Here is a 20396-nt window from a genome sequence, read left to right as displayed (position 1 = left end):
TACGGTGTACGGTGGGTGGGCTGCTGTTGCTTTTAGAGTGGTGGTCGTTGGGAATCTGGCTCAGACCAACCTAACAGAAAAAGGAAAACATTCCCATTCCCAACATGCGGGCTGGTCTGGACGCCATGTTTCCCTTCCTGTAATGTGAGTTATCCTCAACCACTGTGTGTCTATCCCTGGAGAGCAGAGCCCTTCTGATTCCCCGCCCAAACCTTGCAACATCCCCTGTTTGACAACCAACGCAGAGGAAAACATTGAGATTGTGAGTAAAACCCGACACTGCAGTATCACAAGGTCTTTCAGCAGCCGGTCAGTACAGAGAGACAGGATCTCTACTGGACTCCCTGGCCAACATGTACCTCAGACCCTAGATTGGCCCCTTCCCTTTGCCCCCCACACCCTTCATCAAGCAGACATGTAAGGGCACAGTGGTCAAGCACAGGGGACGTCGTTGGGCAACTGAATGTCCTCACTTTGTCACAGCATCAATAAAGTGAAAGGACACAGAAGGAGAGAAACAGACATATTTAACAATATTGTGGCTTTGCATGTTGAGATGGTTTTTTGCTTAGGGATTCATAGTCCAGTCTGTGTTGAGTTCTCTGACGGTCACATCATGCTCTTCCTGTAGTCAGTCTGCTTGCCGCTGTTGGAGGGTGTGAGGGGTGAGAGGGAGGCAGGGGTGATGGGCGAGGAGTCCAGATGACGGTAGAGAGCCCTCAGCTCCTTCACCTCCTCTAGAACATCCTTGGCCTGACCCCATGTGGACGCTGCCTCCTTCAGCAGCCTCTCTGCCTCTGCCCGGGCCCCGTCCGAGGAACCCCTGGAGCCCTTGGAACCTGGCGAGTCCTTCCCTTTCCCCTTCCCCCGCTCCACCTCCTCCCCCTTCGTCCCCTGCACCTGCATCAGCAGCTCCTGAGTTCTCTCCAGCTTCTGAGCGATTAGGTCCTGCAGCTGGCTGATGGGCGGCAGGTTGCCCGGGGGGGCGGAGGTGGCAGAGCGGGGGATGGATGTCCTGGGTTTGGTGGCCTGCGTCCCGGAGTGTGAGAGGATCTCGTCCATGGAGGCGCAGCGGCTTTTCTCGGCCGTTGTGAGCCTCTTGCCCGGCTGAGGAGTGCAGGACTTCCCCATCGGGCTCTGAAGTTGCTGTTTGTCGTCCCAGGTGACCCCGGTTTCGCGCGGCAGGCTCTGGGACTTCCCAGTGACCTCTGCGGGAGTCGCTAGACAGATGCTACTGATGGCACCCTCTGTTTTGGACCTGAGGCAGTCGAGCTGAGTGGATTTGTCCAGGTTGGCCCGGAAGCTCTTGTCACAGGTGTCCTGGCCGTCTGTGCTGGGGCTGTCCTCCTCCTGGATCAGGTCAAGGGTCAACATGCCGTCAGAGGTAGAAGTGGAGGCCTGGATACGGAACAAGGAGAAACAGTCTGTTAGTGATATTAGACACAGTGAGAAACACTGAGATCAGGGTAAGGCCCATTGTGACTTAGTTAAGTTAGGAAATGAATTGGATTAAACTAATGAAAAATTCCATTTGAAAGTAGCATGTTCAACTGACTCATTTTATTAAAGCTCAATTGACCGAGTTGGAATTGTCTCCAACCAGCCGTTGTGGTAATAAGGAGGGCTAAGACAAGACAGGCCAGGGGAAGCAGGATACCTACCACAGCCATGATGTGTCCTCGTGTAGGCAGGCGCCGTGTGTGAGGGATCTTAGCCCTGTCCCGTGTCAGATGGGACAGAAGGTTTTCATCCTCAACCATCACCTGAAAGAAAGCAAGAAAAAAAGAAAGATGAAAGAGAGAGAGAGAGAGAGAGAGAGAGAGAGAGAGAGAGAGAGAGAGAGAGAGAGAGAGGAGATAATGGAACAGTCACATGTGGAGTGAGGGGATTGACATGCTTTCACATTAGCCTGAGGGCTGTCTTTGTGTCGGAGTGGGTTGGGTAGTTTATTGATCAGTATTATGGACCTAATCATTGATTGATCATGTACAGGCATGTGATTCACTGTGCCAAATGGGCCACAACAATTTGCATAAGGCCTTGGGAAACAGGCCGCTAACCTATAGCTAACCTATAGCTAACCAATAGCTAACCTATAGCTACACTGATGACCAACACGTCTGCACTGTCATCTAGTGATAACACAGTCTCCACTGATGAAGTGAGTTCAGCCCTATTGCTAACCTATATCTAACCTATAGCTAACCAATAGCTAACCTATAGCTACACTGATGACCAACACGTCTGCACTGTCATCTAGTGATAACACAGTCTCCACTGATGAAGTGAGTTCAGCCCTATAGCTAACCTATATCTAACCTATAGCTAACCAATAGCTAACCTATAGCTACACTGATGACCAACACGTCTGCACTGTCATCTAGTGATAACACAGTCTCCTCTGATGAAGTGAGTTCAGCCCTATAGCTAACCTATAGCTAACCTATAGCTAACCTATATCTAACCTATAGCTAACCTATAGCTACACTGATGACCAACACGTCTGCACTGTCATCTAGTGATAACACAGTCTCCTCTGATGAAGTGAGTTCAGCCCTATTGCTAACCTATAGCTAACCTATATCTAACCTATATCTAACCTATAGCTACACTGATGACCAACACGTCTGCACTGTCATCTAGTGATAACACAGTCTCCACTGATGAAGTGAGTTCAGCCCTATAGCTAACCTATAGCTAACCTATAGCTAACCTATAGCTACACTGATGACCAACACGTCTGCACTGTCATCTAGTGATAACACAGTCTCCACTGATGAAGTGAGTTCAGCCCTATAGCTAACCTATAGCTAACCTATATCTAACCTATATCTAACCTATAGCTACACTGATGACCAACACGTCTGCACTGTCATCTAGTGATAACACAGTCTCCTCTGATGAAGTGAGTTCAGCCCTATAGCTAACCTATATCTAACCTATAGCTAACCAATAGCTAACCTATAGCTACACTGATGACCAACACGTCTGCACTGTCATCTAGTGATAACACAGTCTCCACTGATGAAGTGAGTTCAGCCCTATAGCTAACCTATAGCTAACCTATAGCTAACCTATAGCTACACTGATGACCAACACGTCTGCACTGTCATCTAGTGATAACACAGTCTCCACTGATGAAGTGAGTTCAGCCCTATAGCTAACCTATATCTAACCTATAGCTAACCAATAGCTAACCTATAGCTACACTGATGACCAACACGTCTGCACTGTCATCTAGTGATAACACAGTCTCCACTGATGAAGTGAGTTCAGCTGGAGTGTAGTTTATTCACTGGCTAGTGGGACTAAGCAACATGTCATATTTTATCCGCTGGGATTTTATGTCTAATATCTACGTCATAATTGTCAATTGGATCTGAAAGCTTCTAACCATTACATTATCAGGTGGAATGAGAAAAGATCATCACTAAAGCTGGAGATTCATATCTCGCTCACTAACTTTAAGCATCAGCTGTCAGAGCAGCTCACAGATTATTGCACCTGTACATAGCCCATCTGTAAATAGCCCATCCAACTACCTCATCCCCATATTGTTATTTATTTTTTGCTCCTTTGCACACCACTATCTCTACTTGCGCATTCATCTTCTGCACATCTATCACTCCAGTGTTTAATTGCTAAATTGTAATTACTTCGCCACTACGGCCTATTTATTGCCTTACCTCCTTTAATCTTACCTCATTTGCACACACTGTATATAGATTTTTTCTATTGTGTTATTGACTGTGCGTTTGTTTATTCAATGTGTAACTCTGTGTTGTTGTATGTGTCCCACTGCTATGCTTTATCTTGGCCCCAGGTCGCAGTTGTAAATGAGAACTTGTTCTCAACTAGCCTACCTGGTTAAATAAAGTAGAATTTTTCTTTCTTTTTTAAATAGGAATTTGTTCTTAACTGACTTGCCTAGTTAAATACAGGTGAAATAAATAAAAAATAATTTAATAAGAATTTGTTCTTAACTGACTTGCCTAGTTAAATAAAGGTTAAATAAAAAATAAATAAAAAAAATGTGCCCTGACTTCCTGTGACTACACCCAGAGCCTTGTTTCCTCAATACAGAGTCATGGCGGTGAGTATTGGATTTAGGTCTTTACGTGACCATGTGGCTTATCTGTATTTTAGGAGCTGGAGGTTAGGGGTTTTAGAGGGGAGGTTAGAGGTTTTAGAGGGGAGGTTAGGGGTTTTATAGGGGAGGTTAGGAGTTTTAGAGGGGAGGTTAGGAGTTTTAGAGGGGAGGTTAGGGGTTTTAGAGAGGAGGTTAGGGGTTTTAGAGAGGAGGTTAGGGGTTTTATAGGGGAGGTTAGGAGTTTTAGAGGGGAGGTTAGAGGTTTTAGAGGGGAGGTTAGGGGTTTTATAGGGGAGGTGAGAGGGGAGGTTAGGAGTTTTAGAGGGGAGGTTAGGGGTTTTAGAGAGGAGGTTAGGGGTTTTAGAGAGGAGGTTAGGGGTTTTAGATGAGGAGGTTAGGGGTTTTAGAGGGGAGGTTAGGGGTTTTAGAGGGGAGGTTAGGGGTTTTAGATGGGAGGTTAGGGGTTTTAGAGGGGAGGTTAGGGGTTTTAGATGGGAGGTTAGGGGTTTTAGAGGGGAGGTTAGGGGTTTTAGAGGGGAGGTTAGGGGTTTTAGAGGGGAGGTTAGGGGTTTTAGAGGGGAGGTTAGGGGTTTTAGAGGGGAGGTTAGGGGTTTTAGAGGGGAGGTTAGGGGTTTTAGATGGGAGGTTAGGGGTTTTAGAGGGGAGGTTAGGGGTTTTAGATGGGAGGTTAGGGGTTTTAGAGGGGAGGTTAGGGGTTTTAGATGGGAGGTTAGGGGTTTTAGATGGGAGGTTAGGGGTTTTAGAGAGGAGGTTAGGGGTTTTAGAGGGGAGGTTAGGGGTTTTAGATGGGAGGTTAGGGGTTTTAGAGGGGAGGTTAGGGGTTTTAGATGGGAGGTTAGGGGTTTGGGTTTGGGGTGCAGGCGTGGTGGAGTCATTCCATTACAGCAAAGTGCCACTCATTCCTCAAACTTTAAGGGATTTAATTTGTTTGCCAATATTATCCATTATCCATCTCCGGTGTTTGCCAACATTATCCATCTCCGGTGTTGGACATAACAGAGTGGGTTTAAATGGTGATTATATGATGGGTGCAACTTTTATGTTCTGCTAAACATACTGTTGTGTTATTTTGTACATTTTACATTTTAGTCATTTAGCAGACGCTCTTATCCAGAGCGACTTACAGTAGTGAATGCATACATTATTTTTTTTCTTCTCCGTACTGGTCCCCCGTGAGAATCGAACCCACAACCCTGGTGTTGCAAACACCATGCTCTACCAACTGAGCCACACGGGACCTATGTAAGCTTGTTGTTCCACAATCATGTAATGTATGCAGTTACAGCTATGACCTGTCTTCTTTCTGACATGACAACCAATGACTAAACCCAAACTCAACCAGATGTTTTTATCCATCATCCTTTGACAAAAACCTTGGATCAGCAATTGTCCCACATCCAATTGTCAAGATGTATATCTAGTTCATCTATTATAAGACAATATTCTGAAGTCAATCTAGTATTTCTATGTGATACAGCTGACCAGGAGGAATCCACAGATTGAATAGAACTTTTGAGGATGTTTTAAAACGCCATCCAATCATGTGACTGTCTTGTCAGGGTACTGTGTTCAGTATAAGTACCCCTGAACAAGGCAGTTAACCCACTGTTCCTAGACCGTCATTGTAAATAACAATTTGTTCTTAACTGACTTGCCTAGTTAAATAAAGGTTAAATAAAAATGTAAATAAGGGTGTATTTAAGGGCACTAGGTTCGCTATTATACACATACATTATGTGTATACAACACTTTCAACCAATGTTGCATTGCAATTCAATGCAGGTTTATCAACATAGATCTACAGTATGTGTGTACCATCATGTAGGACTCCACCTGCGATAACCCTACAGTTGAGAGCAATGAAACCCCATCCTGGTGGAAGAGTGAATCCCGTCTCTGATGTCATCAGGCTATTGAGCAGCAGAGACACTGGAGCCCTGGAGGTAATTGATATCTCTCACAGTGCTGGTGCTGTTGTTCCGAGTCCATCCACACGCCTGACCATTTGTCCTCTAAATGTATTTTATTTTATGTGAAAGTAGCTCAATGTTGTATTCGTTCTGTTTCTTTAACAGTGATGTCATGGATTTGGATAGTCATTGTGAGAGTGCTTCTGCTTCTCCCATCTATAGCTGTGTGATAGGGACCTGTACAGTTTGGGCCATCTATAGCTGTGTGATAGTGACCTGTACAGTTTGGGCCATCTATAGCTGTGTGATAGGGACCTGTACAGTTTGGACCATCTATAGCTGTGTGATAGGGACCTGTACAGTTTGGGCCATCTATAGCTGTGTGATAGTGACCTGTACAGTTTGGGCCATCTATAGCTGTGTGATAGTGACCTGTACAGTTTGGGCCATCTATAGCTGTGTGATAGTGACCTGTACAGTTTGGGCCATCTATAGCTGTGTGATAGTGACCTGTACAGTTTGGGCCATCTATAGCTGTGTGATAGTGACCTGTACAGTTTGGGCCATCTATAGCTGTGTGATAGTGACCTGTACAGTTTGGGCCATCTATCGCTGTGTGATAGGGACCTGTACAGTTTGGGCCATCTATAGCTGTGTGATAGTGACCTGTACAGTTTGGGCCATCTATCGCTGTGTGATAGGGACCTGTACAGTTTGGGCCATCTATAGCTGTGTGATAGGGACCTGTACAGTTTGGGCCATCTATAGCTGTGTGATAGTGACCTGTACAGTTTGGACCATCTATAGCTGTGTGATAGGGACCTGTACAGTTTGGGCCATCTATAGCTGTGTGATAGGGACCTGTACAGTTTGGGCCATCTATAGCTGTGTGATAGGGACCTGTCCAGTTTGGGCCATCTATAGCTGTGTGATAGGGTGCGTGTGTGTGTGTGTGTGCATGCATGTGCTTTCGTGCGTCAGTGTGTGTGTGTGCATGTGTCCATCCATCCGTGTGTGTGTGTTGGGGATTATGTCAAATGTGTGTGTTGTGGCCTTATATAAGGGTGGTGTTGACGCGATGCGTTAAGTGCATAAAAGCTCAGAAGTGTGTGTGTATGTATATGTGTGTTTTAGTGTGTGTACATGTTATTTCACATCAAGCTGCTCCCCTACCGTCTGCCTATTGATGTCATCAGGGCGATTGACCTGCAAGTGAGAAGGAGGGATGAAGGATCCATCCCATCATCCCCAAACAGAGAGGGAATCCTTTGATCAGCAGCCTCAGCTAGAAGACTGTCCCATCAGTCACCACCTGTCTCTCTCTTCTTTATAGAGGTCATTACATCTACACTACACTAGACTGAAACCCAGAAAATGCCCTCATCAGGAAACCAGTTTAAGATAGAATGTAAGATACTATAACAGTTCCTTTTATTTCTGAAGCACTTTTTTCCACGTCAACATGCTGTGGAGTTTAGTGTCGGGTCATGAGGGTGTGTGTGAATGAGGGGCAGGTCAATGGATTCCATTCCTCAAAAGTGCATTCAGTAAGATATCCTCTTGCAATTGGCCATGTGCCAGATGAAGTGTTGTTTATAAGAGAGAGAGGAAGAGGAGAAGGAGAGTGGAGGTGCATCGAGGGGTGTGTCTCACCTCATCCAGGATGCTGTTCTTGGATCTGGTGATTGCTCCATTTAAGGCGTTTATCCAGGACTCCTTCTCCTCTGGACTAACAGCCAGGAACACCAGGTTAGGGACCTGACAGACACAAAGGGGAGAGAGACTGGGAATGTAAGAAGCCAGGGCCTTGCACAATATTGTGTTACTGAGCATGAGAGGAGTGATGAAAATCCTAACATGCATAGTACTCAGTCAACCATCTGTAAGGGATACCTTTCATATAGGTACCATTCCAGAAACCCAGATCACTCACGCACACATTCACACACAGATATGACCATATGGTGCTCTTTCTCCCACTGAGGCTACAGGAAACTGCAGCTGTGTGGAGACTCTGAGAATCTCTCTGTCTGTGTCTGTCTGTGTGCTGAAACACAAGCTTCCTGGCCTGACAACCCAACATGATACCCTATCCTTCTGCTGCTCTGGGGGTTCTGGGAGAGCCTGCAGATGGTGTATGTGTGTGTATGTGTGCGTGTGTGTGTGCAGCTTTGTGAGTGCATGTGTGTGTTAGGGATGGGTATGAGTAATGGAGTACTGGAAAGGAAGTCAGCCCTTGACCTTTAACCAGAGATCACATTTGTGTCAATTACTGTAAAACTATTTGGTGGATTGTGCTTTGCGGCTGCCTGAACAGGACTTGGAGACCATGTTAGTGTTCCATTTGTATATGTGCATTTGCAGGGCACAACAGAAAGGAAACCAAGCCAAGGATCATACAGGTTATGTCTATAGATAAATGGACACATCTTTTGTCCCAGCGGGGGCCTTGTGTTCTACATGTTATTAAAAGAAAGGATTTGAGTACTCAAAAAACAAATATGCGAGTACTTGAACATAAAAAAACCCGTCAAATGCCCATCCCTAGTGTGTGTAGGGGTCATGGTGGAATCACTGCCTCACCAGAAGAGCCTTTCCATGTTTCAAAGGTGAACTGGACTGGTAAACTGTCAGATTTCAAATGGTCTACAAGCATTGGGAATTTGACACTTTCACTTTGTTTCTCAAGTTAGTCTGTCCATCAGCGTTGGTGATCATATACTGGGTGTAGGAGTTGGAGGTGTGGAGAGTCTGGAACACAATGTCCCTGTGAAAGGGAGGGAACAGAAGGAGGGAGGGAACAGAGAGAAGGAGGACGGTTTCTCTGGGCAGAGACAGAGGTGGGAGGAGCTAAGTCGAGTCAAATGGGATCATGGCTAATGACTAAGGACAGGGTGTACAGGGTGGTGGCCCGGTCTGGCGGGCGGGGTCAGGTGAGTGTCAATCAGCCTGTCAATCAATCTGGATGCTGTAACTGATCTGACTATGTTAATGTCCGGCTACAGTACCGTGAACTCATCTCAACACTGTGTTTAAGATGTAAGTATTGATTGTGTTGCTATTGTGGTACAGTACTTTGAGGTACAGGTTTGCTCTTTCCAAGGTTCTAGATCTGGGTTCTTGTGGACACTTCCTGTGGACTCACCGTGTTGCCTGGGGTTCTGGAGCGCAGCAGGGTGAACTTGCTGTGGTTCTTCTTGCTGCGGCTCTTGGCCTTGCGGAGCTCCTCAGAACGCTCGTAATCCGTCAGGTCAACCACCTCCTGGATCTTCTTCTCATCCTTCACCTGCAGATAGACACAATGGGCAGATGTGTCAGATGTTTCAGATAGACACAATGAACATATGGCAATGTTTCAGATAGACACAATGGACAGATGTTTTAGAGAGACACAATGGACAGATGTTTCAGATAGACAATAGACAGATGGAGATGTTTCAGATAGACACAATGGACAGATGTTTCAGATAGACAATAGACAGATGGAGATGTTTCAGATAGACACAATGGACAGATGTTTCAGATAGACACAATGGACAGATGGAGATGTTTCAGATAGACACAATAGACAGAAACAGATGTTTCAGATAGACACAATGGACAGATAGCGATGTTTCAGATAGACACAATAGACAGATTTTTCAGATATACACAATAGACAGTAGAGGTCGACCGAATATGATTTTTCAACGCCGATACTGATACCGATTATTGGAGGACCAAGAAAGCTGATACCGATTAATCGTTCGATTTAAAAAAAATGTATTTGTAATAATGACAATTACAACAATACTGAATGAATACTTATTTTAACTTAATTTAATACATCAATAAAATCAATTTAGCCTCAAATAAATAATGAAACATGATCAATTTGGTTTAAATAATGCAAAAACTAAGTGTTGGAGAAGAAAGTAAAAGTGCAATATGTGCCATGTAAAAAAGCTAACGTTTAAGTTCCTTGCTCAGAACATGAGAACATATGAAAGCTGGTGGTTCCTTTTAACATGAGTCTTCAATATTCCCAGGTAAGAAGTTTTAGGTTGTAGTTATTATAGGAATTATAGGACTATTTCTCTCAATACGATTTGTATTTCATATACCTTTGACTATTGGATGTTCTTATAGGCACTTTAGTATTGCCAGTGTAACAGTATAGCTTCCGTCCCTCTCCTCGCCCCTACCTGGGCTCGAACCAGGAACACATCGACAACAGCCAACCTCGAAGCAGCGTTACCCATGCAGAGCAAGGGGAACAACTACTCCAAGTCTCAGAGCGAGTGACGTTTGAAACGCTATTAGCGCGCACCCCGCTAACTAGCTAGCCATTTCACATCGGTTACACCAGACTAATCTTGGGAGTTGATAGGCTTGAAGTCATAAACAGCGCAATGCTTGAAGCATTGCAAAGAGCTGCTGGCAAAACGCACAAAAGTGCTGTTTGAATGAATGCTTACGAGCCTGCTGGTGCCTACCACCGCTCAGTCAGACTGCTCTATCAAATCACAGACTTAATTATAATATAATAAACACACATAAATACGAGCCTTAGGTCATTAATATGGTCGAATCCGGAAACTATCATCTCGAAAACAAAAAGTTTTTTCTTTCAGTGAAATACGGAACCGTTCCGTATTTTATCTAACGGGTGGCATCCCTAAGTCTAAATATTCCTGTTACATTGCACAACCTTCAATGTTATGTCATAATTATGTAAAATTCTGGCAAATTAGTTCGCAACGAGCCAGGTGGCCCAAACTGTTGCATATACCCTGACTCTGCGTGCAATGAACGCAAGAGAAGTGACAATTTCACCTGGTTAATATTGCCTGCTAACCTGGATTTCTTTTAGCTAAATATGCAGGTTTAAAAATATACACTTGTGTATTGATTTTAAGAAAGACATTGATGTTTATGGTTAGGTACACGTTGGAGCAATGACAGTCCTTTTTCGCGAATGCGCACCGCATCGATTATATGCAACGCAGGACAGGCTAGATAAACTAGTAATATCATCAACCATGTGTAGTTAACTAGTGATTATGATTGATTGATTGATTGTTTTTTATAAGATAAGTTTAATGCTAGCTAGCAACTTACCTTGGCTTCTTACTGCATTTGCGTAACAGGCAGGCTCCTCGTGGAGTGCAATGTAAAGCAGGTGGTTAGAGCGTTGGACTAGTTAACCGTAATGTTGCAAGATTGAATCCCCGAGCTGACAAGGTAAAAATCTGTCGTTCTGCACCTGAACAAGGCAGTTAACTCACCGTTCCTAGGCCGTCATTGAAAATAAGAATGTGTTCTTAACTGACTTGCCTAGTTAAATAAAGGTATGGGGTTTTTTTTGTTTTTTTTTACAAATATCAGCAAATCGGTGTCCAAAAATACCGATTACCGATTGTTATGAAAACTTGAAATCGGCCATTCCGATTAATCGGTCGACTTCTAATAGACAGATGTTTCAGATAGACACAATGGACAGATGTTTCAGATAGACACAATAGACAGATTGAGATGTTTTAGATAGACACAATAGACAGATGTGTCAGATAAACACAATAGACAGATGTTTCAGATAGACACAATGGACAGATTGAGATGTTTCAGATAGACGCAATGGACTGATGGAGATGTTTCAGATAGACACAATAGACAAATGGAGATGTTTCAGATAGACACAATAGACAGATGTTTCAGATAGACACAATGGACAGATGTTTCAGATAGACACAACGGACAGATGTTTCAGATAGACACAATAGATAGATGGAGATGTTTCAGATAGACACAGTAGATAGATGGAGATGTTTCAGATAGACACAGGTGACAGATGGAGATGTTGAACAGAAAGCTAAGACTCCAATACAGACGTCAACTTCAACAGAATGAACTGTGTGAACTGTAATAGTGTATTCTGTGTCCCTGAAAACTGTGAGAGATACAAAGGATGTCTCCCATGTGATGTGTGAGGCTGTATGGTGTAAAGGCGGGGCTAGCAGGCACGAAGTCACTAAAATAGAAACAAAGGCAGTCATCCAATAATGCTGCAGGGTGCAGATAGGGCAGGAGGCCATCAATTCTTGAAGGACACAACCGGTCCGGAACATGCTGGACTAATCACAACGTGCACAATAAGCCCCAACCCCCAACCCTTCCTAGACACAAACTCCCTCCTGTTCCGGGTTGTTAATAACTTGTGTTATTAATCTGACGTCCCCCACCACCAAACACATCCCAGGACAAAGGCAATAGACTGAACAGGCAGCACCCAGTGACAACACAACAGCTAATTGGATTAAGGTCAGACACGGCTTTGTGTCTGTCCACAACAATGCTTAAACCACATCAGGTGACCACTTCTGAGGTCTGGGAAAAATTTGAGAAGATTAGATTTTTGGATATAGTTACCCTTTAATTCAAGTGTACACCTAGCATGAGGCTGTTGTTTAGCGTGTTTTTGTAGCACACATATGATGGTAGAGTTTGCTAAACAAATACCCACTGGATTCATGAAAATAATCCTGATATCATTCTGCCAGGTCAGCATAGGCTACTTTGTAGATAACATTTAATTGAGAAGTTTTTAGGGAAAGCCTTTCCATCTACCATAAGACTGTTTTCATTAGCATCATTGCTAACCGCTACACAAAGAGGTAGATGTGCTCACCTCACATACACAGACGGGGAATTCTCGTTGCCTATTCAGGAAGTTACAGGAAAGACGAATCACTGATGCAGTCTGTTCATTTCTTATGATAAACTTGGGCAAATGTAATTGATTTCCTACTAAGTTCAATAAATGTTTGAACATCATTGAATTATGTTTAAATGTCTGGATTCCGTGATTCCGTCCACGTTCTCTGCATCACAGATTTATATGGCCCTAGATTTGGAAGAGGTCACCAGTAAAGTGTCACCATCTTAACCCTCCCCAGGTGGCAGGGTGGCACTGTGAGTTCAGGTCCGGGGCAGCCAGTTGCCACATGGGGCTGTGGGTCTATGACACAACCCCCACGGGACCGTCTATCTTGGGACAGTCTGACGACATGACAGCCATCCACCTCATAAAGTTAAAAGTTTTATTGGGCGTACAAAAGATAAATTAAAATAATGTTAAACTTTTGTACATAAATGTGCCTCAGTGAGTCCACATACCGCTCGCTGCCTCTCGTGATTTTAGTTTTCGGAACCTTGGTGGAGTCATACACACTCCTTAGAACAGGGTTTCCCAAACTCGGTCCTCGGGACCCCAAAGGGGTGCACGTTTTGGTTGTTGCCCGAGCAATACACAGCTGATTCAAATAATCAACTAATCATTAAGCTTTGATCATTTGAATCAGATGTGTAGTGTTAGGGCAAAAACCAAAACGTGCTCCCCTGGGGGTGCCGAGGACCGAGTTTGGGAAACGCTGCAGTAGAACAATCAAAAGGCCTGTTTGCATTGAGACAAGGCAGATATCTGTTAGTTATCTAGCTGGTAAGCTGATGGCCAGACAGCCAGTCAGGAAAAAGATTAATACATGTATTTAGAAAATGGGTTTATAAGAATACTTATTTGTGCTTTCAGACAGGAATAACAATTCAATAACAGAAATGGTCATTGCATAAACATGATCAATTTGGGTGATTTAAAGTGTTTACTGCATTACAAAGGATTAGATTTCAGCTATACGGCACCACTGTTGGGAGATGTGTTGTGGCCCTGGGTGGGTGAGTTGGGCTGTGGGTTTAGGATTGAAAGAGTAGATGGCACTGGACAGAAGGTTTTGGGAGATATCATAACCCACGGCCACCCCCCTCCCTCCCAACACATGTCCCCCTCAGCGCTGACACTCACTTTGGTTTTAATCCCCCCCTCCACACACACTCTGTCACATGATGTTGGAGCTCAGAGCCACAAAGCCAGACTTGAGTCTGTCTTCCTCTTTCTCTGTGACAGTGTCTGGGACTGATAACCCCAGATTGTATGCATGACACTGTCTATCCACCATACTGTCTATCCACCACACTGTCTATCCATCACGCTAACGACCCACCACACTGTCTATCCACCATACTGTCTATCCACCACACTATCTATCCACCACACTGTCTATTCACCACACTGTCTATTCACCACACTGTCTATTCACCACACTGTCTATTCACCACACTATCTATTGACCACACTGTCTATCCACCATAATTTCTATTAGAGGTCGACCGATTAATTAGGGCCGATTTCAAGTTTTCATAACAATCGGTAATCGGTATTTTTGGACACCGATTTGCCGATATCTGTATTTTTTTTAATTAATTTTTTAACCTAACCATAAACATCAATGTCTTTCTTAAAATCAATACACAAGTGTATATTTTTAAACCTGCATATTTAGCTAAAAGAAATCCAGGTTAGCAGGCAATATTAACCAGGTGAAATTGTCACTTCTCTTGCGTTCATTGCACGCAGAGTCAGGGTATATGCAACAGTTTGGGCCGCCTGGCTCGTTGCGAACTAATTTGCCAGAATTTTACGTAATTAAGACATAACATTGAAGGTTGTGCAATGTAACAGGAATATTTAGACTTAGGGATGCCACCCGTTAGATAAAATACGGAACGGTTCCGTATTTCACTGAAAGAAAAAACGTTTTGTTTTCGAGATGATCGTTTCCGGATTAGACCGCCATATTAATGACCTAAGGCTCGTATTTCTGTGTGTTTATTATATTATAATTAAGTCTATGATTTGATAGAGCAGTCTGACTGAGCGGTGGTAGGCACCAGCAGGCTCGTAAGCATTCATTCAAACAACACTTTTGTGCGTTTTGCAGCAGCTCGCATTGCGCTGTTTATGACTTCAAGCCTATCAACTCCCAAGATTAGGCTGGTGTAACCGATGTGAAATGGCTAGCTAGTTAGCGGGGTGCGCGCTAATAGCATTTCAAACCTCACTCGCTCTGAGACTTGGAGTAGTTGTTCCCCTTGCTCTGCATGGGTAACGCTGCTTTGAGGGTGGCTGTTGTCGATGTGTTCCTGGTTCGAGCCCAGGTAGGAGCGAGGAGAGGGACGGAAGCTATACTGTTACACTGGCAATACTAAAGTGCCTATAAGAACATCCAATAGTCAAAGGTATATGAAATACAAATCGTATAGAGAGAAATAGTCCTATAATTCCTATAATAACTACAACCTAAAACTTCTTACCTGGGAATATTGAAGACTCATGTTAAAAGGAACCACCAGCTATGTTCTCATGTTCTGAGCAAGGCACTTAAACGTTAGCTTTCTTACATGGCCGGCACATATTGCACTTTTACTTTCTTCTCCAACACTTTGTTTTTGTATTATTTAAACCAAATTGAACATGTTTCATTATTTATTTGAGGCTAAATTGATTTCATTGATGTATTATATTAAGTTAAAATAAGTGTTCATTCAGTATTGTTGTAATTGTCATTATTACAAAGATTTTTTTAAATTAAAATCGGCCGATTAATCGGTATCGGCCTTTTTGGTCCTACAATAATCAGTATCGGCGTTGAAAAATCATATTCGGTCGACCTCTAATGTCTATCCACCATACTGTCTATCCACCATACTGTCTGTCCACCATATTGTCTATCCACCACACTGTCTATTCACCACACTGTCTATCCACCATAATGTCTATCCACCATAATGTCTATCCACCATAATGTCTATCCACCATAATGTCTATCCACCATACTGTCTGTCCACCATATTGTCGATCCACGACACTGTCTATTCACCACACTGTCTATCCACCACACTGTCTATTCACCAGACTGTCTATCCACCATACTGTCTATCCACCATACTGTCTATCCACCATACTGTCTATCCACCATACTGTCTATTCACCATATTGTCGATCCACGACACTGTCTATTCACCACACTGTCTATCCACCACACTGTCTATTCACCAGACTGTCTATCCACCATACTGTCTATCCACCATACTGTCTATCCACCATACTGTCTATCCACCATACTGTCTATCCACAGACACCAGTTCTTTCCTCTCTCTTCTTCTTCTGATGAAAAGGCAAATCTTGTCACATTCATTCTGACACCTTTAAGTCACAGGACTCTGGGGAAGTCTTACATTAAGCTATGATGATGACCATGCCACCTTGTCGTCTTCTATGACTTCCTGTAGTTGAGTGGAGAGACACCCAGTACTGTCCACTGTATGATTTCAGGAGGGAGAAGACCAGACATGGTGTGACCATGCTATGCCTCAAACATCACCCTGGTTGGTTTACTGTCAGAAAGCCTCTCTCTTAACTGGTTCCCAGCACACAGCAGGACCTGCGCTGACGTCACTTGACCCCTCAGCACAACTAGGCCCTCGCTAAGTGGCAATCAATTTCCATTAGTGGAGCAGGACAGAGACTGATCAAACTGTGCAGAAGCTGTAGGACACACACATGGCTGGACGCATGGCTGGACATGGGAGACAGCAGGACAGGATAGGTAGCAGGGCAATGCCAACGTTAGTCCAGTCAACTTTGACTCTACACTCTTCTTCCCTCTCAGAGGTGCCTCCAGAATGCAGTGGTCAGGCCAACATCATCACTCTTCTTAGAACTCAAAGGCAGCATATTGCAAGTCAGCAATGTCTGAACCTACTGGATAGAATGGGAGAGAGGAGGGAGTGTCACATAATACTGGTTCAGTTAGGTTTAGTGGTCAGGACAGGAGATATATTAATACTGTTTCAGATGGGTTTAGTGGTCAGGACAGGAGATATATTAATACTGTTTCAGATGGGTTTAGGGGTCAGGACAGGAGATATATTAATACTGTTTCAGTAAGGTTTAGTGGTCAGGACAGGAGATATATTAATACTGGTTCAGTTAGGTTTAGGGGTCAGGACAGGAGATATATTAATACTGTTTCAGTAAGGTTTAGTGGTCAGGACAGGAGATATATTAATACTGTTTCAGATGGGTTTAGGGGTCAGGACAGGAGATATATTAATACTGTTTCAGTTGGGTTTAGGGGTCAGGACAGGAGATATATTAATACTGTTTCAGATGGGTTTAGGGGTCAGGACAGGAGATATATTAATACTGTTTCAGATGGGTTTAGGGGTCAGGACAGGAGATATATTAATACTGTTTCAGATGGGTTTAGTGGTCAGGACAGGAGATATATTAATACTGTTTCAGTTGGGTTTAGTGCTCAGGACAGGAGATATATTAATACTGTTTCAGATGGGTTTAGTGGTCAGGACAGGAGATATATTAATACTGATTCAGTAAGGTTTAGGGGTCAGGACAGGAGATATATTAATACTGTTTCAGTTGGGTTTAGTGGTCAGGACAGGAGATATATTAATACTGTTTCAGTAAGGTTTAGTGGTCAGGACAGGAGATATATTAATACTGTTTCAGATTGGTTTAGTGGTCAGGGCAGGAGATATATTAATACTGTTTCAGTTGGGTTTAAGGGTCAGGACAGGAGATATATTAATACTGTTTCAGTTGAGTTTAGGGGTTAGGACAGGAGATATATTAATACTGTTTCAGTTGAGTTTAGTGGTCAGGACAGGAGATATATTAATACTGTTTCAGTTGGGTTTAAGGGTCAGGACAGGAGATATATTAATACTGTTTCAGATGGGCTTAGTGGTCAGGACAGGAGATATATTAATACTGTTTCAGTTGGGTTTAGTGGTCAGGACAGGAGATATATTAATACTGTTTCAGATGGGTTTAGGGGTCAGGACAGGAGATATATTAATACTGTTTCAGATGGGTTTAGGGGTCAGGACAGGAGATATATTAATACTGTTTCAGATGGGTTTAGGGGTCAGGACAGGAGATATATTAATACTGTTTCAGATGGGTTTAGGGGTCAGGGCAGGAGATATATTAATACTGTTTCAGTTGGGTTTAGGGGTCAGGACAGGAGATATATTAATACTGTTTCAGTTGGGTTTAGGGGTCAGGACAGGAGATATATTAATACTGTTTCAGATGGGTTTAGGGGTCAGGACAGGAGATATATTAATACTGTTTCAGATGGGTTTAGTGGTCAGGACAGGAGATATATTAATACTGTTTCAGTTGGGTTTAGTGCTCAGGACAGGAGATATATTAATACTGTTTCAGATGGGTTTAGTGGTCAGGACAGGAGATATATTAATACTGTTTCAGATGGGTTTAGGGGTCAGGACAGGAGATATATTAATACTGTTTCAGTAAGGTTTAGTGGTCAGGACAGGAGATATATTAATACTGTTTCAGTAAGGTTTAGTGGTCAGGACAGGAGATATATTAATACTGTTTCAGTTAGGTTTAGTGGTCAGGACAGGAGATATATTAATACTGTTTCAGATGGGTTTAGGGGTCAGGACAGGAGATATATTAATACTGTTTCAGTTGGGTTTAGGGGTCAGGACAGGAGATATATTAATACTGTTTCAGATGGGTTTAGGGGTCAGGACAGGAGATATATTAATACTGTTTCAGATGGGTTTAGGGGTCAGGACAGGAGATATATTAATACTGTTTCAGATGGGTTTAGTGGTCAGGACAGGAGATATATTAATACTGTTTCAGTTGGGTTTAGTGCTCAGGACAGGAGATATATTAATACTGTTTCAGATGGGTTTAGTGGTCAGGACAGGAGATATATTAATACTGATTCAGTAAGGTTTAGGGGTCAGGACAGGAGATATATTAATACTGTTTCAGTTGGGTTTAGTGGTCAGGACAGGAGATATATTAATACTGTTTCAGTAAGGTTTAGTGGTCAGGACAGGAGATATATTAATACTGTTTCAGATTGGTTTAGTGGTCAGGGCAGGAGATATATTAATACTGTTTCAGTTGGGTTTAAGGGTCAGGACAGGAGATATATTAATACTGTTTCAGTTGAGTTTAGGGGTTAGGACAGGAGATATATTAATACTGTTTCAGTTGAGTTTAGTGGTCAGGACAGGAGATATATTAATACTGTTTCAGTTGGGTTTAAGGGTCAGGACAGGAGATATATTAATACTGTTTCAGATGGGCTTAGTGGTCAGGACAGGAGATATATTAATACTGTTTCAGTTGGGTTTAGTGGTCAGGACAGGAGATATATTAATACTGTTTCAGATGGGTTTAGGGGTCAGGACAGGAGATATATTAATACTGTTTCAGATGGGTTTAGGGGTCAGGACAGGAGATATATTAATACTGTTTCAGATGGGTTTAGGGGTCAGGACAGGAGATATATTAATACTGTTTCAGATGGGTTTAGGGGTCAGGGCAGGAGATATATTAATACTGTTTCAGTTGGGTTTAGGGGTCAGGGCAGGAGGAGATTTGTTGAGGCTAGGTGACCTCTGCTAGCGTCAAGACAGACCAGGGTATCCTCTGAGGAGAAGCCTATCTGATGTAGCCTCAACAGAGCCAGAACCTGAGCCGGACTCTGCTCATGTGACGTGTCAGAAGTAGGCGTTAACCAGACAGTGTGTTTGTTAAGCTTGGAGCCCATATCTCCTTGTCAAGGAACATGAAGAACACATAGTCCCCTCGTCAAGCTTGGTTTGGACTCTTTTGTGAAGGAGGCCCTATTTCAAGACCAGCCATTAAACTCCAGAGGTGGAAAAACAACAAAGCACTGTGTTCGGTGGCCCTGATACCTGCCTAGGAAGAAACGGATCTCAAAACGCCATCTTGTCTGGCTTTGTTGGAGGCTCTTTGTAGCATTCAGCTATTGCAAGGCTTGGCCCTGGCTATACATAGACCCTCAACGAGAAGGAGAAACCCAAGTGCTCGCCACACAAAAGATGCCGGTGCTAATTTTGGCTGAGGACGTGCTGTGCCAACAAAACTACGGGGGACTTTTTCCGTTGCGGATTGGGGGGGGGGGGGGGGGGGGGCGGACATTCCTTTTCAAGGTAACACTTTCCAAAAGGATGAGGCCCCTCCAAAATATCCCCCAATGTTACTGATGAATAAAAACAGCATATTGTGGATCTCTCTCCTACCACTCATGATCATATACGATACATGTTTTACAGTGGTATAAAGTATATCTGTGAGGTCACAAGCAGGCCTGAAACACATCAGATTATGTGTCATGTAACCACTAATCACCATCCCCAGTTTCACCAAAGTGCAGCCAATACCCTATAATCACTCATAGGGTGAGTTCCCTTCAGGTTAAAGGGCCAGTGCTTGGGTTGAAAAAACTGAATTCCCTGCATCTTGACTGTACATGATGGAACCATGCATTTTCCCTCTGTGTATTTACAAGCATTATCCCACATAATATACTGCTCAAAAAAATAAAGGGAACACTTAAACAACACATCCTAGATCTGAATGAAAGAAATAATCTTATTAAATACTTTTTTCTTTACATAGTTGA

General features: G+C 43.3%; 1 protein-coding gene across 1 annotated transcript in view; it reads right to left on the bottom strand.

Moving 5' to 3' along the window:
- Positions 1-348: 348 nt before the first annotated feature.
- LOC123727899 (pleckstrin homology domain-containing family O member 1) overlaps positions 349-20396 on the bottom strand; it is a 43562-nt gene continuing 23514 nt past the window's right edge. Inside the window, exons 3-6 of the mRNA XM_045698193.2 lie at positions 9167-9307; positions 7675-7779; positions 1662-1763; positions 349-1398 (exon numbers count right to left, since the gene is read on the bottom strand). Of these exons, the coding sequence (XP_045554149.2) occupies positions 610-1398; positions 1662-1763; positions 7675-7779; positions 9167-9307 (1137 nt within the window). The 3' untranslated portion in view covers positions 349-609. The remainder of the gene's footprint in view (positions 1399-1661; positions 1764-7674; positions 7780-9166; positions 9308-20396) is intronic.

Source organism: Salmo salar, chromosome 05 (genome assembly GCF_965601325.2).
Source record: "Salmo salar chromosome 05, fSalSal1, whole genome shotgun sequence".
NCBI lineage: Eukaryota > Metazoa > Chordata > Actinopteri > Salmoniformes > Salmonidae > Salmo > Salmo salar.
The sequence above is the reverse complement of the archived record's forward strand: the minus strand, read 5'-3'. Positions and strand labels throughout refer to the sequence as shown.